The sequence below is a fragment of the Oryza sativa genome, chromosome 1 (assembly GCF_034140825.1).
Source record: "Oryza sativa Japonica Group chromosome 1, ASM3414082v1".
NCBI lineage: Eukaryota > Viridiplantae > Streptophyta > Magnoliopsida > Poales > Poaceae > Oryza > Oryza sativa.
The window spans coordinates 43,341,579-43,364,636 of record NC_089035.1 but is presented as its reverse complement, the minus strand read 5'-3'; the positions used below and the strand labels follow the sequence as shown (position 1 = coordinate 43,364,636).

Below are 23,058 nucleotides of genomic sequence, written 5' to 3'. Positions count from 1 at the left end.
TTAAAAAATAATGGAACAAAGTTATGAATGTGACACATTTTCATCAAAACAAATCAAGAATCCTTATTACTCCATGTTCAATCGAAAGAGCTCCATAATAATAGTCAATAAAATTTTGGAATTAATCAATGCACCATCCACATAATGAGAATATTATTTCTTGCTTTGACGTGGTGCACGAGTATGTATATACGTACGTACTGATCAGTGTCGATTTATTTCATAGTCGATCGATCGTATCTCACTTGGTTGGAGTAGACGAGTGATCGGCGATTTACGAGGCAAAACCGAGGGCGACATGGTCTCCGGCGGTGCGGCGGCGGTGGAACCTGGAGACGGCGCAGTCCGGCGAGAAGAGGCCCGAGGAGCGGTACTTGTCGGCGCCGCCCATGATGGGCATCTTGGCGGTGATGTTGAGCCTGTTGGCGTAGGTGGGGCGGTAAGTCTGGCCGAGCACGCCGTCGACGTCGCCGGAGAGGGCGTGGAACTTGTAGCCGAGGTCGAGGTGGACGAGGGTGTCCTTGGCGGTCTTGCCGTAGTGGTGGATCCGGGAGTCGTCGTCGGTGATGGGGACGGCGTTGGCGGTGATGGCGAAGACGCCGTCGAGCTCGACGGCGACGGCGTTGACGGTGTCGGTGCGGGAGACGGAGAGGGACGGCAGGGCGGCGGAGACCCAGTGGGCGCCCTTGGCGGCGTCGACGTTGACGGGCTCGCCGTCGAAGGTGATCTGGACGTGGTCCTCGTCGTCGTCCCACTCGGCGGCCCGGCGCGCGCCGATGTAGAGGCGGTGGTCGCCGAAGCTGATGCCGAGGGACTGGATCCAGGTGAAGTCACGCTTCATGGCCGGGTTGTGGTTGCCGATGAAGTGGGCGTTGATGTGCAGGTCGGCGTCGGAGACGATGCAGAAGTCCTGCTCCTTCTTGCCGTGGAAGTAGAAGGTGTTGCCGTCGGCGCCGGTGAACCGTGGGTCGCCGCACGACGTGCCGGGGAACAGATCGCACACTGACATGACAGAGTTCATACATATATCAATATTAATCCAATTGGAAACGAAGGATGAATAATCGAAATATATATATGTGCGTGCGTACTGCAGAAGGTGAGGCAGTAGGCGCAGGCGACGAGGCACTTGTTGGGGCAGTTGGAAGGGCAGGAGACGACGCAGGGACGGCGGCCGGTGTTGGTGCAGGTGACCTGGTAGTCGCGCTTGTGGTGGGGGCTGAAGGTGATGGTGGTCAGCTTCGTCTTGGGCGGGAGCTTCGGCCGCACGCCGGGCTTCGCCTTCGGCGACACCAGCGGCGGGCTCGACGCCGCGGCGGACGCCACGACGGCGGCGCCGCAGCACCACAGCGCAAGCGCCACCGCCACCACCTGCACCAGAGCCGCCATTGCTAGCTAGCTAGGCTGATGCGCTGCACGTACGACGAAGCTAGCTTGGATCAATCAGCCTAGCTAGGATGATTGTTTGGCTGCTAGCTACTTAGTTGCTGATCGATCGATGGATCGGAGTTGAGGATCAAATGTACATGGGGGGTAGGGTTCTTATGGGAAGATGGAAAGAAGACGCCGGCCTGGGCTTAATTGAGGGTGAAGTGGCTTCAGTGGGAAGTGGCGTAGGGGAAGACAAAGTGACAGTACATATGCATCTATGGTACGTTTGCTACTACTAATTGGTAGTAGAGTTGAAGCTAGGTAGAGCTATGGTCGTCGTGGTGGTCGAGTTTACAAGCTACGTGCTACATACTTTGCCTTTTTTGAAGACCGCGTATGCTACATATATACTCGCTAGCAACGAAGTCCCCAGATTAATTAAAGTGCATGTTACCGGCCCATGCAATGCCTGCATGGATTCAGCTCTACGCAATATGCATCTATCCTGGGCAGGGGAGACGTCCTTAGATAGCTAGATTTCATCGTTGACCTACGTACAGTGGCGGTGACAAGGGTGCTATACGTATTATACTATAAAAATGTGTCTCAACTAAGTCTAACAAAAGAAAACCCTTAATACTTTGAGAGGGAAGGAGTACATACTAAATGACAATATACGTGAGAATCCAAGTTGGGTTTAAGCATGCACTCCCTGTTTTGTTTGCGGCCTACTGGACTGGGCTGCACGTCCATTCCGACATTTCTATGTGTGAGAAAACTAAGAAAAGGTCTAATCTGGCTCCTTCAAATATAAGTATGATTTGATTCATACCTCTCAACCGTTAAAACGGATACAAAATGACTCTAAGAGCCAAAATGACTCCAATTGTTAAAACGGATACAAAATGACTCCAATTGTTAAAACGGATACAAAATGACTCTAAGAGCCAAAATATTTAAACTGGATCTAAGTCGTTTGTGTTGGTATTAATAGTTGGAGGGGTCGATATATCCGGTATTATGGCTTATGAAGTTGAGGGAAATGAATCAAATCTGACTTATCTTAAGGGAGCCATATTGAACTTTTTCTATAAAAAAAATACTAACTACATTTTTTGAAATGTGGACGGGCCGTGATCCACCATTCCCACTATTCAAATAAATCATATGGGGATTGCCTACACATTTGTCGGGTGATTTTTAACAAGAAATCACCCAGATTTTTTTTACACTTAGATTTATATCCAACGGACTACAAAATAAAATAACTAATACAAATTTGCTTATTCAATATTTTTATCAAAATTATAGTGCACTTACATATCATATCAACTAAATTTACATGTGTAATTTTAGTTATATAGGACTATAATTTTATATTTTAAATAATTACATGTCATATCAACTGAATTTACAAATGTAATTTTAGTTCTATATATAGGACTGTAATTTTATATTTTAAAGAAAATAACAAATACATATTTACTTACACTTTATTTTTATAAAAATTACAGTGCACTTACATATCATATCAACTGAATTTACAAATGTAATTTTAATTCTATAGGACTGTAATTTTATATTTTAAAGAAAATAACAAATACATATTTACTTACACTTTAGTTTTATCAAAATTACAGTGCACTTACATATCATATCAACTGAATTTACAAATATAATTTTAGTTAGTGTAATTATATACAAGTTGCAGTGTAATTACACTATGATTGTATTGTAATTACATCTGTCAAATTTCTAGAAAAAAATTTATCGGCAAATATATAAAAAAAAATGAATAGAACAGGTTTCTAGCGATGGTAGATTTGTTAGGCATGGCCGCATGGTGGTGTAATCTAGTGTGGGATCCTAGCTTTGGCTTGGTTCAGATTTACGCACAAGATTCAAGTGCAGAGAAGGTCGTCCCGTCCGGCGATCGTCTCCACTCATCATGCCCAAAGGGACGAGCACAGTGCGAACAAGATCATCCCGACCGGCTGACCACGCATGCAGCCTCCACCATCGTGCGGTCAGCAAATCCGTGAAATCACCGGGGAAAAAATCACACGACAGATTTCTAGCGAAATCGAATCATATGTTTTCATATGGATGTCTCGTGTTCAAATTAAAATATGGATTATATAATATTTGATTGGGAATTGCTAGTGTCCAGTCACCAGCTCTATGGCCGAGTCGTCCTCAAGCTCCAAATGAGGAGGACAGGGAGAAAGGGAGGAGGTGGTAACTCATCAGCAACGATGACTTCCCAGCGGTTGGTGACAGTGTCGCAACTATGACAAAGACACGGGGATTACGATTTTCTGGGTTGGGAGGTAATGGAGGGGCAAGGGGTGGTGAGGATGGTTTTCTGGGGACAACACGCTGGTCAGGGGAGGCGGCAGTGCTAGGTGAGGACTAAGGAGGCAAGTGTTTCGATGGATGCATGGAGATCCCCTCCTCAATCGATTCACATCGGGGGTTCGCGGGCACCCTTAAAAACTCTAACTAGAGACCAGAGAGATGGATTCGATTCCGGTAGTTGGAACGCGCGGTGGAGACTGGATTTGGGATCGGTCACGAACTCATCAGCCACGGTGGCTAAACCTTTTCTTTTTTTTCTTTTTCCATGTGTTCTTTTAAGAAAATGTATTTTCCGAAGCATGGAGCAAATAATCTGTTTTAACAATATTATACATTATCTTAAAAGAATTAAGCCTAAGCATTTTTTTCTTGTGTCACTTTTTTATTCGATTTCAACTTTTTTCTAGAGAAAAGAAAAAAAAGAAAGGTAAAGGAGTATATTCCATGTATCGGTTATTTTTATACATATGAAATTTAAATTGCAGGATTTTTATGTGATCACAAATATCAAATTATTTTTTAACATTAACAAACCGGCACGAGACGGTGCGAATATCAAATGATTTGAGTCCTATATTGATTGATGACTGGTATGTTTCCCTCAACCTGAAAATAAACTTATTCCAGTGTCTAGCTCTATTAATGCTTGATTGGGTACACGATAAGAGCTGTCAACGATCAAGCTTGAAGCATACAAGCAAATTTAACTGGCCCTGGCAGTGACCATGGTGATGCCGGCGCGGTGGCCGAACCTGGCGACGGCGCAGTCGGCGGAGAAGATGTCGGAGGCGACGTAGCTTGGTGCGCCGCCCATGACCGGCATGCTGGCGCTGACGCTGAGCTTGTTGACGTAGTCGGAGCGGTAGGTCTGGCCGAGCACGCCATGGACGTCGTCGGAGAGGTCGTAGAACTTGAAGCCGAGGTCGAGGTGAGCGAGGCTGTCCTCCTCGGTGACGCCATAGTTGTGGATGCGCGAGTCATGCTCGGTGATGGGCACCACGTTGGCCATGATGTCGAACACGCCGGCGAGCTGCACCCTGACGGCGTTGGTGGCGGCGGTCCTGGTGACGGTGAGGCCTGGAACGGCGGCGGACTCCCATCGCGCGTCGAGCTGAGCTGGAACGTCGACGGGCGCGCCGTCGAAGGCGAGCTCGAGGCGGTCGACGTCGCTGCTCCACTTGGCGGTCTTGAGGGCGCCCATGTAGAGGCGGTGGTCGGCGAAGCGGATGCCGAGGGCCTGGATCCAGGTGAAGTCGCGGCTCATGGTGGGGTTGCGCTTGCCGATGAAGTGGGCGTTGATGTGGAGGTCGGCGTCGGAGACGATGCAGAAGTCGTGGTCCTTCTTGCCGTGGAAGTAGAAGTTGTTGCCGTCGCCGCCGGTGAACCGCGGGTCGCCGCACGACACGCCGGGGTAGAAGTCGCACACTGGAACATTGAACATTGTCAGAGAGAATTACATTACATTACTTGATCAACCGATTGATCAGTACAACATGCAAATGGATTATGTACATAGCTAGTGATGCTTACTGCAGAAGGTCTTGCAGCTGGGGCACATGACGATGCATTGGTTGGGGCAGCGCTTGTCGCACTTGGCCATGCATCCTTTCTTCTTGCCCTTGGTGTCGGCGCACGACAGCTCCTGGTCCCTCTTGCCCAAGCCCGAGCTCCCCGGGTTGATCATGTGGTAGTTGGGCGGCAGCCTGGGATGCGACGCCGGCGGCTTCGCGGCCTCGGAGACGGCGGCGCACACGACCACCAAGAAGAGGGCCACGGCGACAGCCATGTATGCCCGGGCCATCGTCGCTAGCTAAGCTAGCTAGCTGGTGGTCAACGTACAGTAAATTTGGTTAAGTTGGCTACTCTGGATCGATCGGTGGTGAGGAAGATGGCTATGAGAGCTAGGCGCGTATTTATAGCTAGGCCGGCATTTCACTGGACTGGCAATGGAGATGATCCATCCATGAGGTAGCATGCAAGCATGGTGCTCGGCAGGGAAGACTGCCGGCGAGCCGGCGCGCGTGGTGGTGAAGCGAGCGAGAGCGCCTCGTGGTGCAGTGCCATGGCGACCGGCCAGGCGGCGTCGCGGCGAAGGCGGCTGGCCGTTCGATACGTCGTCGTGGCAAATCAGAAAGCTCCCAGCAGCTGCCGTATCTAGCTTCAGGTCTTCAGGAGAACGCATGACGCATTGCGTGCGTCTGAATATTTGCTAGCTAACTTCAGCTTGCATGTGGAGTACTTTGTCCAGCTTTTCTAGCATGCCACGCCACCAAATTTACAATCAGCAAACTCTGTTACAAAAACTTGTGTACCATCCGTTCTTGCTTGGCTGGTTTACTGATGAGAAATCTCATCACAATTTACAATTAGTTAACCACTATACTGTTCTATATGAAACGATAACAACAACGTGTGTGTGTGTGTGATCGAGCATGCATGTTGGGTAATTTGGCTTTACTGAAGAACAGAGGTCCGTGCATTGAGCCAGTAATATTTAGGAACATAATATCTGAAGATAAGAATTAAGTGTAGATCAAAATGGAGTTGACCAGGGGCTTGATTAGGATGGAAAAAAAGGTAAACAGCTTTCAGGTCCATAAGCCAAGCTTACTTCCTTTATTATGTTTGCTACTAGCTGAATCAACTAATTGCAGTAGATTTTAAGGAACTAGCTAGAAGGAAAAAAAACGGTAAAACCATGTCCATTGTTGGAAGAAAGGAAGCAAATTAAGCATGAAGCCATACAAGAACCAGCTAGCTTAATTTCTTTATATTATTACTGTTGACCTCGATCCTAGGACGACGTTTTCGATTCGTACGCTAGCAAGATCATGCATAGTTCAGGGTGAACGCAAAGTGTTGGATTCTCAGATGTCATGCTGGTGGCTTCACCGCCACGGCCGCGCCGCCGGCCAGCCGGAGAGAGCCGAAGCCGACGACACATCACCGGCGGCCACTCATCGATCCACTACCCCACTGCACTCGCGATCCCTATAAATGAACATCTTCTCTTGTCCTGAATCCTCACAAGTCACAACAACAACAACAGCTAGCAACACAGAGTCACAGAGGTTGAAGCACATCTCCATCCATTGAATCGCCATGGATCGGCAGCTCGTCGGTGCGCTCGCCGTCTTGGTGGCCGTGTGCGCCGTCGCGGCGGTCCAGGCGCAGCCGCCGTCGCCGAAACTGCCGCCCAACTACCACATGATCAACCCGGGTCACATGGGGGGGAAGAGAGACCAGCAGCTGTCGTGCGACGACACCCAGGGGAAGAAGAAAGGATGCATGGCCAAGTGCGACAAGCGCTGCCCCAACCAGTGCATGCATCGTCATGTGCCCCAGCTGCAAGACCTTCTGCAGTAAGCATCACCACTTCACTAGCTATGTACATAATCCATTTCATGGTCTACTGATGAATCGGTTGATCAGCAATGTAATTCTCTCATTCTCTGACAATGTTCAATGTTCAAGTGTGCGACTTCTACCCGGGCGTGTCGTGCGGCGACCCTCGCTTCACCGGCGGCGACGGCAACAACTTCTACTTCCACGGCAAGAAGGACCACGACTTCTGCATCGTCTCCGACGCCGACCTGCACATCAACGCCCACTTCATCGGCAAGCGCAACCCCACCATGAGCCGTGACTTCACCTGGATCCAGGCCCTCGGCATCCGCTTCGCCGACCACCGCCTCTACATCGGTGCCCTTAAGACCGCCAAGTGGAACAGCGACGTCGACCGCCTCGAGCTCGCCTTCGACGGCGCGCCCGTCGACGTCCCAGCCGAGCTCGGCGCGCGCTGGGAGTCCGCCGCCGTTCCAGGCCTCACCGTCACCAGGACCGCCGCCACCAACGGCGTGAGGGTGCAGCTCGCCGGCGTGTTCGACATCATGGCCAACGTGGTGCCCATCACCGAGCAGGACTCCCGCATCCACAACTATGGCGTCACCGAGGAGGACAGCCTCGCTCACCTCGACATCGGCTTCAAGTTCTACGACCTCTCCGACGACGTCCACGGCGTGCTCGGCCAGACCTACCGCTCCGACTACGTCAACAAGCTCAGCGTCAGCGCCAGCATGCCGGTCATGGACGGCGCGCCGAGCTACGTCGCCTCCGACATCTTCTCCACCGACTGCGCCGTCGCCAGGTTCGGCCGCCGCGCCAGCATCTCCATGGTCACCGCCAGGGCCAGTTAAAGAGTGTTGCCTTCGACAAAGGGTGCGTGTGCCGTCTGCATTCTGATGTTTGGCCAAGCTATCATGAGAGCCGGGAATAATTTTAACAGGAAGATCGATCACCAAGAGATGATCAAATTGACACAAGGATGATATAATCTCTTCACCCCTCCCACAAATGATGGGTGTACAACCATCATTGTTATTGTTCAATAATTATTTCGTCAAACTAAATATTGAATGAATATAGTGACGATGATTGAATATGTTAATTATCATGGATCATTATATTTTTGCCATACATATATTGTTCTATTTACTTATGTATGAAATAGAAAATTATATTTGCACCCTACATATAACTTAGCCATCAACCCATGCACACCGATCTATGTCGTAGGGTTCACCATGAGGAGCGAGACTCACTAAGGATGATCAACCATGCCTTAACTTAAAAAATCCCTTAACTTAAAAAAGGCTTGGCTGTGTACATCCATTTGGATGTAGAGGCCGGTTTAATCCATTATAAAAAAACTTAAAAAATGGTTATTGAACACCCTCATCTACCAATGCAATACCAGATAAAATCACACAGTAATTGGTTCTGCTTCCCTGATTTTGCTGACGTGGACAGGCCATAGAGCTGTTTTGCCGAAAGCACTAAGCATGCTCACATTACCGTTAAGCCTACTCTTCATATCTCCTAACATGCTACTCCTACAAACCACCAAACCGCCAAGGGAAGGCGTTGCTCTTGCTACTGCTTCTCCTTTTTTTTCAAACTAATTGCCTATTCAGTGATTTTTTTTACCTGTTGTGTATATCCTTATTGATGTAAATACCGAGTTTTAAATCCTATATCTAAAAAAATAGGTGCCGAAGTAGACGTTATGCTAGTAAGTTTGACCTTGTTTAAGCCTGGCTTAACTCATTTCCCCAATTGACCGACCCACGTAGTTATGTATGATATATTCGATATATAGCATGAATTATGTTTAGTTAACTAGACCAACCAACAAACTGTGATACACTTGGTCTATTTTAATCTATTCCATTATAACTCGAAAAAGTAATATTAACCAGTGAATTAAGTATATAAGTATTATTTTTAATTTTGAGAATTCCAATGATAATATAGGATGCACAAAGGAAAGTCTATGCATATAAAACTTTTAGTAACACTAATGTGGTATGTTGTGATTGAATCTAGATTCCTATTAACTACTACCATCTCCATTTCATATTATAAGTTGTTTGATTTTTTTCTAAGTCAAACTTATTTTATATCTGACTAGATTTATAGAAAAAATATAGCAATATTTTCAAAAAAAAAATTATCAAAATATGTTCAATGTTATATGTAATGAAACTAATTTGTGTTATTATATATGTTTTCATACAAACTTGGTTAAACTTTCATGAAGTTTGACTTAAAATATCAAAATGACTTATAAGTGAAAAGGATGGAGTATCTAATTAATTTGAATGGTTGATTCTCGAAAATAAATTCAATTGGTTGATAGCTTTGTTTGTAAGAGTTTTGTAGTAGTGCTCATTTGCAAAGTATGGATTGACGAGAGTAGATAAAACAAATTGGGCTATGTGAAGATTATTAGAGAGAAGGGGTCTGATGCTGATGAGAGGATTTAGTCGTACGTCGTCGACCAATATTAGATCGAAGTTTGTGCAAAGTCTCCTTGTTGCAGGACATGGTATAAATCGATCTGATCCATGTATTTGCCGAGTGCCGATCGATCCGACGGTCAACGAGCATGCTCTGCCGTTGGATGGCCGGATACCCCATGCGTTCGCGGTGCTGCTACAGTGAATCAATAATTGATTTTTTTAATGTGATACTCCCTCCATCTCAAAAATATTTGACACCGTTGACTTTTTTAAAAATATTTGACCGTTCGTTCAAAAAATTTAAGTAATTATTATTTCTTTTCGATTCATTATTAAATATACTTTTATGTATACATATAGTTTTACATATTTCACAAAAGTTTTTGAATAAGACGAACGGTTAAATATATTTAAAAAAATCAACGGCGTTAAATATTTAAGAAAGGAGGGAGTACGTACGTTTGATTCGGTGTAGCGTGTGGTGCACAACAGCAGAGAAGGGTGTATGATCGATCGAGTAGCATCGCAGGGAGGTCCTCGATCGATCGATCATCAGGTGGCAGCTGCATGCTTGTAACGTGTTGTGATGTGCAGAACAATAATATAGGTTACCACGCATGCAGATGCAAGCATTTGAAGCGATGCTGCTAGTAGCTAGCCGCTTTACGTGCATCGCAGCCTCTAACCGATCGAGATAGATGCCACTCAACGCACACCATGCACCGTACTGTGCCCTTGTACGTGTGTACAGCAAAACAAAAGAAATAATCTTTTTTTTTTTTTGCATTGGTGCATGCATGTAGGAAAACTATTTTCATCATTTTCATCCCTTGAGGGAATATTCCCTCGTTATTTGCATGTCACTCAAATGGTTATGAAAAAAAATAAAAGAATTTGAGAATATGTATTAATATGTGATATATCACTTTACAAATATGCAAATTCAAATTCTACTTCTACACCTCGCAATGAAAAAAACAAATTTGACTGTGAATATGCGTTAACTAGTTGTAGTTTAATTTGTTTTTTTCGTTGCGAGGTGTAGAAATTGAATTTAAACTTGCATGTTTGTGGAGTGATATATTACATGTTAATATATCTTTTTAATTTTTTTTCATAACTATTTAGTTAGTTGAGGGTTATCCTTCCCCTCGAGTTATGAAAATCCACTCCCCATGCATGGACATGTGCATAATGCGTGCGTCGCCAAGCTAGGCAACCCTTACCCAACGCATGCATATGCATCGCTTCACCACCACGCGCGCGCCGCACCGGCTTCAGATCCAACCCCAATCCATCGCGCCCGCGCTCCGCTCCGCTGCCTATAAATTGGCGCCTCCCCATGTCCTCCTCATCTCATCCTAGCTACCTCCTCGTTTGATCGATCGATTTCTGAAGCTTAGCTAGCCAACGAGGTAGCGATCGATGGCACGGGGCGCCGCGGTGGTTGCTGCGGCGGCTGCCCTGTTGGTGGTGGTGTGCGCCGCCGCGCAGGCGCCGTCGTCGCCGAGGCTGCCAAGCAACTACCACGTCATCAACCCCGGCAGGTTCGGCAAGAGGGACCAGCAGCTCTCCTGCACCGACTCCAATGGCAACAAGGCCGTCTGCATGGCCAAGTGCGACAAGCGCTGCCCCAACCAGTGCATCGTCATGTGTCCCGGCTGCAAGACCTTCTGCAGTAAGCATCACTAGCTAGTTGCAATTCATTTGAACTACTGATCGATCGTGACATCGTGTGTGATTCTCTGTGTGAAATTATTTGATTTTTTCAAAGTGTGCGACTTCTACCCCGGCGTGTCGTGCGGCGACCCGCGGTTCACCGGCGGCGACGGCAACAACTTCTACTTTCACGGCAAGAAGGACCACGACTTCTGCATCGTCTCCGACGCCGACCTCCACATCAACGCCCACTTCATCGGCAAGCGCAACCCCACCATGAGCCGCGACTTCACCTGGATCCAGGCCCTCGGCATCCGCTTCGCCGACCACCGCCTCTACATGGGCGCCCTTAAGACCGCCAAGTGGAACAGCGACGACGACCGCCTCGAGCTCGCCTTCGACGGCGCGCCCGTCGACGTCCCCGCCGAGCTCGGCGCGCGCTGGGAGTCCGCCGCCGTTCCAGGCCTCACCGTCACCAGGACCGCCGCCACCAACGCCGTCAGGGTGCAGCTCGCCGGCGTGCTCGACATCATGGCCAACGTGGTGCCCATCACCGAGCAGGACTCCCGCATCCACAACTACGGCGTCACCGAGGAGGACAGCCTCGCCCACCTCGACCTCGGCTTCAAGTTCTACGACCTCTCCGACGATGTCCATGGCGTCCTCGGCCAGACCTACCGCTCCGACTACGTCAACAATCTCAGCGTCAGCGCCAGCATGCCGGTGATGGGCGGCGCTCCCAGCTACGTCGTCTCTGACATCTTCTCCACCGACTGCGCCGTCGCCAGGTTCGGCCGCCGCGCCGGCATCTCCATGGTCACTGGCAGGGCCAACTAAGCTTGCTTCAACGACCTTCATCGCTGGGAGCTCTGATCTATTAATTTCTTAAACAGCAATAGAGCTAAACACCGGAATAAGTTAATTTGTTTTTAAGTTCAGGGGCTACACATATACAGATCACCAACGTGATATGTTATTTGATATCTGAGAGCACACAAATTTTATGCAATTTTATGTTAAAGATGAAATAACACACAATTATACTGGAGCATATGTTCACTATTTTCTGTTGTGTTCGATTCTCTAGCGCCAAACAATGAAAACAAAAGAAATTGTGTCAAATGTAATCCATCCGTTCTTTGTCCTTTTGTATTGAATGGCTAAAGCCTAAATAGGTACTCTCCTAGTTTCATATTATAAGTTACTTTTATTTTTTTCTAGTCAAACTACTTAGACTTAGCTAAATTTATATAAAAATTAGTAACATATGTAAAACCAAATTAGTTTCATTAAATATAACATTGAATATATTTTGATAATATGTTTGTTTTGAGTTAGAAATATCGTTATATTTTTCTACAAATTTGATCAAACTTGGAAAAATTTGAAAAAAAAAAGTGAAAGCGACTTATGATATGAAATGAATGGAGAGTAAATGGTTTGTGATAATTATTGAGATGTACAAACGAACAAATTAACTCTCGCAAGTTGAAAATGTATTTGAAACTATATTTCAAGAAATTTATGTGCATACAAGTTTTTTTAAAAAAAACCGCACCATTTGAAAGCTTGGAAAACACTAATCCATCATTCTACTCCTTACAAATAACGAACTTTAACCAAAGTGATAACGAGCTAGTCGACTCATAGTGTTGCCTCCCCATGGTTGGAGTCCATACAAATCAACTAAAAGAAAACATCGACAATATAAATTCCAAAAATCTAGTAAAAGAAGATTGTGATATAGAGTTTTTGTATTTCCATATTTTGCTTATAGATGGAAAGGACTCCGATTTTCGTTCATCTTGGTACGGACCGTCGATCCTTACATCCACGGCTCCCATCTCTCGAATCGACGGCTTCCGCGTCTTCGCGAAGCTTTCCCTTCTCCCGCTGTCGCGCGGCGAAGGAGCTAGAGGTGAGGTGACGATGAGGCATGGGCTAACGCGGCCTATGGGCCTATGGCCGCTAACCACCTCCAAACCCACCTCGCTAATTAGGGTTCTTCTTCCTCCTCCACTACTCCACCCCACCACCACCCACACGGCCCCACCCATGGCCACCGCCGCCGGCGCCTCCTCCCCGGCGCGCCGCCGCCCGCGCCGTGGCTCCAAGGGCCCCAACTCCGACCTCTCCCGCACCCTCACCGACTGCACCCGCCGTGGCGACGCCGCCGCCGCCATGGCCGCCTTCGACTCCGCCCTCTCCGGCCCCGACGCCCCGCGCCTCCTCGCCCACCAGTACAACCAGCTCTTCCACCTCCTCGCCACCGCCGACGCCGACTCGCTCCCCAACGCCGCCGCCGCCGCCCGCCGCGTCTTCTCCCACATGCTCGGCTCCGGGGCCTCCCCCTCCGAGGCCACCATCACCTCGCTCGCCCGCGTCACCGCCTCCGATGCCTCCAACCCCGCGGCCGCTGACGAGGCCTTCGACCTCGTGGCCACCATGAGGGACAAGTACGGCGTCGCCCCGCGCCTCCGCTCGTACAGCCCCGTGCTCGCCGCGTTCCGCCGCGCGGGGGAGGCCGGGAAGGCCTACGCCGTCGATGCCCACATGGAGGCCTCTGCTGTTGCCCCCGAGGAGCCCGAGATCGCCGCGCTCCTTGATGTCAGCGCCAAGGCAGGGGACGCAGACAAGGTGTATGAGTATATGCACAAGCTGAGCCGCACCGTGGATTGTGTCGGCGAGGAGACTGCGGAGGTGCTGGAGGGTTGGTTTCGGAGCGGTAAGGCGGCAATGGCGGGCAAGGCCGAGTGGGATGCTTGTAAGGTGAAGGACGCCATTGTGGCCAATGGTGGCGGGTGCCATCGGCTTGGATGGCTTGGGACCGGCCCTTGGACTGTGCAGCGAGTAAGAGTTGGAGGAGATGGCCAGTGTGAGGGGTGTGGTTGCCGTCTAGCATGTGTTGACATTGACGTCGAGGAGACGCAGAGGTTTGCCGATTCTGTTGCCAGTCTGGCCCTTCAGAGGGAGACCAAAATAAATTTCAGCCAGTTTCAGGTGCATATCCTCTGCCCTTCTGTAGTGTTAACCTGTATCCATATCTAACTTGGTATATGTAACCAGTTGATTTTACTGACTGCAATTGATTTACTATTAAGTGTGATAGGAAGATCACTCGTTTTGCTTGGTCTATTCAATCTAACATGGCCTTGTGGGCTCAGTGATCATAACAACATAGAAAAATTGTAGTCAGAGATGTAAGCCCATCGGTCTGTCTCCCTGCTTTGTTCAAAAAACCATTTGATGCTTCATTGTGGCCTAACCTAATAGTGCTCAGCTGATTTATCTATATTGGGTTTCACCCCTTTTAGAGATTTAAATGCTGCTGTGTATTTGAGCAATGTCTGCTCAGTAGTTCCTTGCCCAGGTAACTTGTTCTATGTTTAGATAAATCATTATTTGGAACTTCCCTTATGAGTTAAGCATTGAATTTACCTTCCTAAGAACGTAAGATACCTCATGCATGTGTTTCTCGATGCAAGTCAGAATATGATTCAGATACTTATTTTTTCTTCGCGTGCCTCTAGCGCCTAGGCAGTTCGCATACAAGAAATCCAAGAAATTAGCTGGCATATTGCATACAAATTATACTATGTAACCCTAAAATAGCAATAAAGCACCACCCAAGTTAGTTCAGCCGCCTAATGCAGCATCTAATGCCTAATTGTGGCTGCTACCCAGTGCCTAGGCGGCGCCTAGAGCCGACTTTTAGAACACTGCCTCTAGGTGATAATCCATTTATAAATTTGGAACACATGTTTTTTCTTCCTTACAAGTTTGAGTGCTATGACTTTATAGGAGTGGTTGGAAGAACATGGAGCATATGAAGCTATAGTTGATGGTGCAAATATTGCACTTTATCAACAAAATTTTGCAGAGGGTGGCTTTAGTTTGACTCAGGTCTGAACTCCATCTTTCAATGTACTTTGACCTATCAATGTTATCAGTGAAGTAATGTGGTACTAATGCTTTTCCTATCTGTCATCCTTAATATAGAGCAGCTGGACGCTGTTGTAACAGAGCTACGGGATAGATATAATGGTAAATGGCCACTTGTCGTATTACATAATAAACGCATTGCCAAGCTTATGGAAAATGCATCTAATAGACACCTGATTGAAACCTGGAGAGCGAACGGGGCATTGTACACTTCACCAATTGGGTCAAATGATGACTGGTAATGCTCTTCAGTCTCTAGTCTTGGGTGCACTTGCATTTTTTTTTGGGGTACCTTATATTGTATTTGTGCATTCATTGATTAATATGTGCAATTAGGTAATAGGTTGGATATTTCACCCATCAGTCTCCGGTTTGATGCACTTGTGTTTCATTTCATCGATGTTACTAACAGTACGATATGCACTTTTTCAGGTATTGGCTGTATGCGGCGATTAGGTTGAATTGTTTGCTTGTGACTAATGATGAAATGAGAGATCACATATTTGAGCTCTTGGGGTCATCTTTTTTCCCCAAGTGGAAGCAACGGCATCAGGTGTGCTCTGCACTTCTTTTTATTTAACATACTGGCCATTCTTTCTGCATAATTTATTACCACAGAACCCTGATTTAGAAAAGGTTGAGTGCCAGGTTAAACTTAAAACCATGTAAACAGATGCTGGGTCCTTTATCCTGTTGTAACATAGTGATACTGCTTCACGTATTGGATATTACCATTCCTGCTTAATTGTTGATTTTGTTTCTCATTCCAATTGTTTAGGTCAAGTACACCTTTAGTAAAGGAAAGGCGGTGCTTATGATGCCACCTCCATATTCTTCGGAGATTCAGGTAAGTAACTGGGCTACAGGCATCTTTAGAGCTTGCTATCTGTTGTTTCTGATGTAATCTTCATCGTAGGAATCGGAGATGGGATCTTGGCATGTGCCTATGGAGGAGAAATCTGGTGATGACAGAGCTAGGATTTGGCTTTGTATTGATAGGACAGGGCACTGCAAACATCCCCATGAAGCTCCTGCAGCAAACGGGGTTGTCCAGGATGTATCTCCCACCGAGGCATCTCATGGATGTGAGCAGAGGCGAGCAGAACATAATGGTGGCTCCTTAACCGGTAAAAGAAAGGATAGAAATTGATCGCCATGTAGCTTGAGGTGTCGTTCCTGAGCAGAGGAGGCATATTGTATTTTGCATTCTGCTGATGTATTTCTCAACTAGGGATGCAGCGGCGGTGCATCCCAAGATTCCCATATACATGGGGCAAGAAACGCCATAAACTACACTAAGGTGAGCTAAGCTGAGCTCCGGTGGGTTAGATTTTGTTGCGACATTTTTGGCGAAGGGTCACTGGGTGATGAAAATTGTGTTGGCATCAACTTTGTAATGCAACACTCAAATATCCAATCTGGTTGCACCGTCAATTTCTTCATATATAATGAAAGGTCAGTTGCACTCTGTATGTAGGAGAACGTATGCACGTTATTTTGTGGCGAGATTCTGGAACACCTGTAGAATGTTGGAATTTACCGATGTGATCTTGGCGAAACAATTTTGGATGGCCATTTATTTCATTTGTTGATCCGGCTGTGGTTGGATGGAATTTCAATATAAGCATTACAATCTCAACTTGCCATTCAGGCCTGAGTAACTGAGTATGATATGTGTAAGGCCATCTTCTCAAAAGTGAGCTTGGCGATGTGTCACCATATTTACATGTAAAATGATTTCACCCCTCTTGGTCATGCGTAGAATTAGATTGGGATGTTGGGACAAGAAAAAACTGATACTCTGATATACGGTCATTATTCTGATCCAGGAAAAAAAAATTCAAATACTGAACATGAGGAACTGATAAGATCTAAAAGTTAGTCTACGTTGAGTTTCCGGTCAATATCAGAGAACATCTCGAAGAAAGCTTTGAAGTGCTTGTATGTTGTATCTACGTCTTCTTTGCCACACATTTCTCGCACGCTGCAAACCAATACAATAGCAGTTAAACGTTCAGTAATGCGTCACCCACGGCCAGAACAACGATGGGGAAGGTATAAGTGAAATCTAAGCATACATTTTTCTTACCTATGTTATCAATTTAATTAAATACCTATTTTGACAAGGATGATACATGTAAGAAAAAAACTGACCTCTTATTCCCTATATAGCTAGGAGTCAACTTGCTCAATATGAATTGCAAAACGATTGGAAGTACTGTCTACATGCAGTTACTGCTAATTCAGAAATACGAAAAAGGATGGTCATAAAGCCACCGTTTTTTTGACAAATTGACCCTTTTCAAAAACTTATTTCGAAATTAACCCCTGCCAAAAGCTTCAACCAAAAATAGGCCGTTCGCTCAGCGCCAAGCGCATTGGCGCTGAGGTTGGGCGTGTCAACGCCAACGGGCGTGGCGCTGACCTCGTGCCACCGTGGCGGCCGGGCCGATCCCCTAGCTGACGTGGCAGCTACCTCAGCGCCGACAGTGCTAAGATGGCCAATCTCAGCGCCAATGGGCCTGGCGCTGAGTTTTGGTACTTAGAGGCCGGCCGAGGCCGCCCCCAGCCAGCCTCTCCTCCATTCTTCCCCACCCCGCGCGCTAGGGTTCGTCGCCCTCTCTTCTCCCCTCACCAAATCTCCCCCAAATCCACTCAAATCGAAGGGGATTTCGTCGGGATTGAATACTGCCTGTGATGTGAATAAATTATTGCCTGGATGTGTGGTTGTGTTAAGCAGGACTGGGCAGAGAGCTGTGCTGCTTATTACAGCAGGTCTGGAACCTCAGCGCCAAGCAAAATGGCGCTGACATACTCCAGGCCCGCGCCAAATGCCTTGGCGCTGAGCTCCCAGCCCAACCATCCAGAAGGCTTGCTGGGCTGGGCCATGGCCGAGCCGTCTAAGTCCAACCTCAGCGCCAGGTGCCTTGGTGCTGAGGTGCCCAGGGCTAGCGCCATTATGGCTGGCGCTGACATCCCAGCCCACAAGCCATCCAGAAGGTTTGCTGGGCTGGGCCATGGCCGAGCCGGCTAAGTCCAGGTGCCCAGGGCCAGCGCCATTATGGCTAGTGCTGACATCCCAGCCCGCAAGCCATCCAGAAGGCTTGCTGGGCTGGGCCATGGCTGAGCCGGCTAAGTCCAACCTCAGCGCCCTGGCGCTGATGTGCCCAGGGCCAGCGCCATTATGGCTGGCGCTGACGTCCCAGCCCGCAAGCCATCCAGAAGGCTTGCTGGGCTGGGCCATGGCCGAGCCGGCTAAGTCCAACCTCAGCGCCAGGTGCCCTGGCGCTGATGTGCCCAGGGCCAGCGCCATTATGGCTGGCGCTGACGTCCCAGCCCGCAAGCCATCCAGAAGGCTTGCTGGGCTAAGCCATGGCCAAGCTTGCTAAGTCCCATCTCAGCGCCAGGGTACGTGGTGCTGATGTGCCTAGTCTCGGCGCCATTTCTTCTGGCGCTGAGGTACCCCCCCCCCCCCGCCAGCCAGACAGACGGCCTGCTAGGTCGGGACTCGGCCGAAAAGGCTAAGTCCCACCTCAGCGCCGAAGCGGATGGCGCTGAGATTGGCCATCTCAGCGCCAAAGCGGTCGGCGCTGAGATAGCTGCCACGTCAGCTGGGGGATCGGCCCGGCCGCCACGGTGACACGATGTCAGCGCCACGACCGTTGGCGCTGACACGCCCAACCTCAGCGCCAATGCGCTTGGCGCTGAGCAAACGACCTATTTTTGGTTGAAGTTTTTGTCAGGGGTTAGTTTCGAAATAAGTTTTTGAAAAGGGTCAATTTGTCAAAAAAAGGGATAAAGCCAACTGTGCATACCTGTGCATTGAGAGCTGAGGAATACCACAGTCAACAGTCCGTATGCCAACACCAGAAGCAAGTATGGGGCCAATAGTTGAACCACAGCCCATATCATTCCTTACAACAAATTCCTATAAGCTATATACATCAGTGCAATTCCTCAAACTCATTCATGTATTCTAAAGACAAATCAGCTTTACAAAAGTAAAGACTTCTAGATGACACATGCTGATTTTGTTTTTCTTGAATTTAACATTTCCTATCAGAAATAATATAACTAGCAATAGATGATAATGATAGAGATAGACGATGATTTGATTCTTATCCATCTTGAAGCACACTTATTTGTTCAAACATAATGGGAATTTGCAATAAAAAAAGATGGTATTGAGGGTTAAAATGTAAAATATTGAATACCTGAACAGGAAGATTATGAAGTCTTGCTATTTCTTTGAACAGAAAAGCTGTCACAGCACTAGTAGCATAACGTTGGTTAGCATTGTGCTTGATAACTAGTCCTTTCTGTAGCTCTGGTCTGTGGTGCTCTTCATGCTTGTCTGGATAATTTGGGTGCAGGGCATGAGCCATGTCTGCCGAAACTGAAAGTGAAACAAGAATTAAATTTGTGCACTATTTAGTCTAGGACTATAGGCCGGTGATGATCTCCCAGATACATAAATATTACCAAGGAAAGAGGAATTTATTGCACGTTCCAAAGCACCCTCTCCCATAGATTGATGCATCAGGGAATCGACAATCCGTCTCATAGCATGGAACATGGTTGGTGCACCCGCCCCTTGCATCGAATTCGAACCCACCTGAATAGAGTCGAGGTTATAATATGAACAAGAAGGGACCAAGTACAAGAAATAAACCGAAACAATACCGTGTAGATAGTTCTACCAAAAAAATCAGTTTTATCAAATACTAGTGACCAGAGATAATTTAAGTGAAGACAAGCAGTAAATAAGTTAGCAGCACTACTTCTCATCTAAAGCCACTCTAAGCCTACAAATCAAAACAGACTCCAAACGGGAATGGAAATCTTGAGCACGCATTGATGTGCTTTTATCAATCATGATACTTTTAGCAATCAGGTGAGACTTCATTAGATATAGCATACCTCTTCATTATCAAATAAAGCAATCATTCTTATAGCCTTCTCATTTGACAATTCTTCTGGCATCTTGGAGGAGTCCATGAGAGATCTAAGAGCACAATAACACGAAGCGAGATTATCGAGTCTACCAGAATAAATGAACTCATTATTTCCCCCTCCAAGGCAGCTAGGTTGGGTATCACACACATTCAACTCTATGCCAATTATTTCACCTGATTTGCAACCAATTTCATCTGAAAGAACCTGTGGAGCAGAGCGAGAAAATCAAATGCTATAAGTTCAACTTGAAGCCATCTGTAGTACTTTGAAAGTACACCTCTGATTAAATGATAGAGCAAGTGCTCAGAATATAAAATCAATTACTTGCAAGAGCAGTGGATGATGGACAACTTTAGTGGAACTTGAACTATTTTTTTCACTGGAATTTGCAGTAGTCTCTTCATGTTTTGTTGCAAGAAGTGGAACTAGATGATTCTCCAGATTAGGCTTGAACCCATCAGAATTCACTGTGCTAAAAGGCAAAAGGAATTCAGTCAGCTAAATAGAGAAAGTCAAACTTAAAACAGGCAGTCAAATATGATAGCAGCAGTAGCCTGTGTGATCCTCAGATATGCACTAAACGAACATGACAATAGTGTTCAGAGATAACTTCCAAACACTGAGATAGATATAAATAGTAGTTCAAAGAAGACTAAGCTGCTATAACTTGACAGGGTTACATGATGATGCAGTACTGAAAGAGAGAACATCTAGCAATATTTGCTTAGCAATACAGAACATACTACCAGATAGATTCCACCTAGTTCTCAGAAAATAGATCAGTAAAAGAAGGAATGAGAAATAACCGGTCAAGATGTATAGCCAGCGTTGGTACACGTATCAATGGTCTGCTCACTTTGACAAGCTCATGCTTAAATGAGCCATCAGCATCCTTGAGGATAACTCTCCCAGCCAAAGTCAGGTCCCTGTCAAACCATGTATGCCACAGCCCACCTCCGTATGTCTGTACATTTACCATTTGATGCCCAGATTTAAAGGAGGCAGACCTTGGTTTCAGCTTGAGACATGGGCTATCGGTGTGAGCCGCAATTATATTGAACCCATTTCCCAATTTGTACCTGCGTCCAAAAAATAATTTTACTTCAAATATCCATTTACAACTAGGGAGTAGAAAGAGCGGTATCATAATTTTTTTTCTTTGAAACTTTTGGCACTTACGCATATATCATTTATCAGTGTGATGCCATGGATATCAAGGAGAGATTTTAAATATCTTCAAAAATTGAAAGGAATGCAACGAAGTGAAGAGGCAAAAACATTTTTGAGAAGGTACTGGAGTGTGTACCCTGCTGACTGCCGTACATACATAGGAATTTTTCATAGTATTGATTGCCTCTTCCACTAGCTTAAATATCTCAATCAGTTAAATACTTTGGCCATGTTTTACACTAGAGGTTCCTTTTGAGCAAGTTTAAGTACCTAAATCAAAGGCATTGACTTTCAAATGGTATTTGAACACCACATTCGTTGCAGATTCTTAGTGATAAGTTAAATAATCAGAAGCCAATGTCGCTGACTTACTTTTCCCCTACTGCAAAGGCAATCAAGCAGGACATGTTGCGCGTGAAGAAGTAGCGGCCACCAGGCTGCAGGTCCCAGTCGTCGTTCTCACTGAGCAGCGTGAAGCCCGCATCAAGCAGCTGCCTCTTCGCCTCCGCTGAAAGCATAAGCAAACACAGCACATGTGGGGGGGGGGGGGGGGGGGGGGGCTGTACCGATGCCTAAACACAAAGGTCAATGCACTCGAGCAGTCCAGGACATGCAGAAATGCCAGAGACAAAGCAGCCACTCGCGTCCTTCCCGGTGAGGAATAGGACCGAACAGGTTGAGGGCATCCATGCATGCGAAGCGGCAAAGCGTGGTGGGGGCGCTCACCGGTGGCGTGGAACTGCGTCCATGACTCGTTGAGGTAGTCGAGCAGGTCGGCGACGATAGAGGGCGAGGCGGAGGCGGAGGCATCTTCGGGCGGCGACGAGGCGTGGTGGGAGCAGAGGAGGCGCGAGGCGATGGCGGTGGTGGGAAGGGCGCGGCGGCACGGGGAGGATGAGAGAGGGGGAGGGCGAGAGGAGAAGGCGGCGCGCGGCCTCATCAGGAGGAGGTGGTGCGCGCGGAGCAGCGCCATCGTCGTCGTCGTCGTCGTTGCGCCGCCGCCTCAGGATGGAGGAGATGATGAGCTCAACTGACCACACCGCAGATTTTAGAGCCCAGCGCTCATTTGAAACAAAACAATTTGGCTTATGCTTATAAGCTAATTTTGAATTTTGAAAAAGAGTTGATTGTAAGGGTTTTTCATCGTAATTTATTTTCGAGCCTTTGCTTTTAGATTGCTAAGAACATGTATATAAAAGTTTTGTTTATAAATTATTTTTCGTTTATAAATATACCGTTTCGCTTATTCCATTAATAAGCGAAACTATGGCCTCCTTTTACAACATCTTCCTCAAAATTAGTTCAATTCTTACAAAGAATTATAAATTCCTTTCATTTAGAAGGAAGCCTCAACTGACTTATCAGGAGCCAAACATAAAAATTGAAAAATCTGACTATTTGAGCCATTGTGATAGACTCGCATAATCCCACATGTCATCCTCACGAGTGTAAATACAATCAAATTGGCAACATATAAAGTGTCAAATCATCAAATTTTATGATATATATATGGAGCCCAGCACTCATTTGGAACGAAGAATTTTATAACACTTCTCACAGAGCTAGTTCAGTTCTTACAGAGATCTTATATGCAATTCCTCAATTTCAAAGGAAGTCTCAACTTATCAGGATTAATAGAAAAAAAAGAACTGAAAAAACTTGACCAAACTTCAAAGAAAAAAAAAACTCTCCTGTAGATGTATTTTGTTCTCAGTGTCCTATAAAGCAGCAAATTGCTGATATCAACTTGCATAATCTAGCTAGGGCAGTTAGCACAAAGACACGGTTGTGAGCCTCTATA

At 46.7% G+C, this 23,058-nt stretch overlaps 5 protein-coding genes and 1 pseudogene across 6 annotated transcripts; 3 read left to right on the top strand and 3 right to left on the bottom strand.

The window, feature by feature from the left end:
* Positions 1-37: 37 nt before the first annotated feature.
* Positions 38-1,528, bottom strand: LOC4324016 (uncharacterized). The gene is made up of 2 exons (XM_015778130.3): positions 1,092-1,528; positions 38-1,002 (listed from the first exon to the last, which is right to left on the bottom strand). Exons 1-2 carry the CDS (start codon positions 1,387-1,389, stop codon positions 275-277), a joined length of 1,026 nt encoding a protein of 341 aa, XP_015633616.1. The 5' UTR covers positions 1,390-1,528; the 3' UTR covers positions 38-274.
* Positions 1,529-4,282: 2,754 nt separating this feature from the next.
* On the bottom strand, positions 4,283-5,683 carry LOC4324015 (uncharacterized). Its single transcript, XM_015779913.1, has 2 exons — positions 5,260-5,683; positions 4,283-5,154 (listed from the first exon to the last, which is right to left on the bottom strand). The coding sequence occupies exons 1-2, from the start codon at positions 5,528-5,530 to the stop codon at positions 4,433-4,435; spliced, it is 993 nt and encodes a 330-aa protein (XP_015635399.1). The 5' UTR covers positions 5,531-5,683; the 3' UTR covers positions 4,283-4,432.
* A 1,148-nt stretch (positions 5,684-6,831) lies between these two features.
* Positions 6,832-7,993, top strand: LOC4324014 (uncharacterized; annotated as a pseudogene).
* Positions 7,994-10,813: 2,820 nt separating this feature from the next.
* On the top strand, positions 10,814-12,311 carry LOC4324013 (uncharacterized). Its single transcript, XM_015778694.3, has 2 exons — positions 10,814-11,208; positions 11,305-12,311. Exons 1-2 carry the CDS (start codon positions 10,956-10,958, stop codon positions 12,024-12,026), a joined length of 975 nt encoding a protein of 324 aa, XP_015634180.1. The 5' UTR covers positions 10,814-10,955; the 3' UTR covers positions 12,027-12,311.
* A 792-nt stretch (positions 12,312-13,103) lies between these two features.
* Positions 13,104-16,603, top strand: LOC4324012 (proteinaceous RNase P 2). Its single transcript, XM_015765819.3, has 6 exons — positions 13,104-14,189; positions 14,991-15,092; positions 15,194-15,369; positions 15,564-15,684; positions 15,910-15,978; positions 16,048-16,603. The coding sequence occupies exons 1-6, from the start codon at positions 13,119-13,121 to the stop codon at positions 16,279-16,281; spliced, it is 1,773 nt and encodes a 590-aa protein (XP_015621305.1). The 5' UTR covers positions 13,104-13,118; the 3' UTR covers positions 16,282-16,603.
* Positions 16,604-16,804: 201 nt separating this feature from the next.
* LOC4324011 (probable aspartyl aminopeptidase) lies at positions 16,805-22,325 on the bottom strand. 2 transcript variants are annotated; one of them, XM_015765821.3, is made up of 9 exons: positions 21,984-22,325; positions 21,630-21,765; positions 20,894-21,166; positions 20,412-20,559; positions 20,052-20,291; positions 19,614-19,746; positions 19,346-19,527; positions 18,947-19,059; positions 16,805-17,115 (listed from the first exon to the last, which is right to left on the bottom strand). In XM_015765821.3, the coding sequence occupies exons 1-9, from the start codon at positions 22,228-22,230 to the stop codon at positions 17,010-17,012; spliced, it is 1,578 nt and encodes a 525-aa protein (XP_015621307.1). In that variant the 5' UTR covers positions 22,231-22,325; the 3' UTR covers positions 16,805-17,009. The 2 variants fall into 2 exon arrangements, with proteins under 2 accessions (XP_015621307.1, XP_066162938.1); XM_066306841.1 differs by lacking the exon at positions 18,947-19,059.
* Positions 22,326-23,058: the final 733 nt, after the last annotated feature.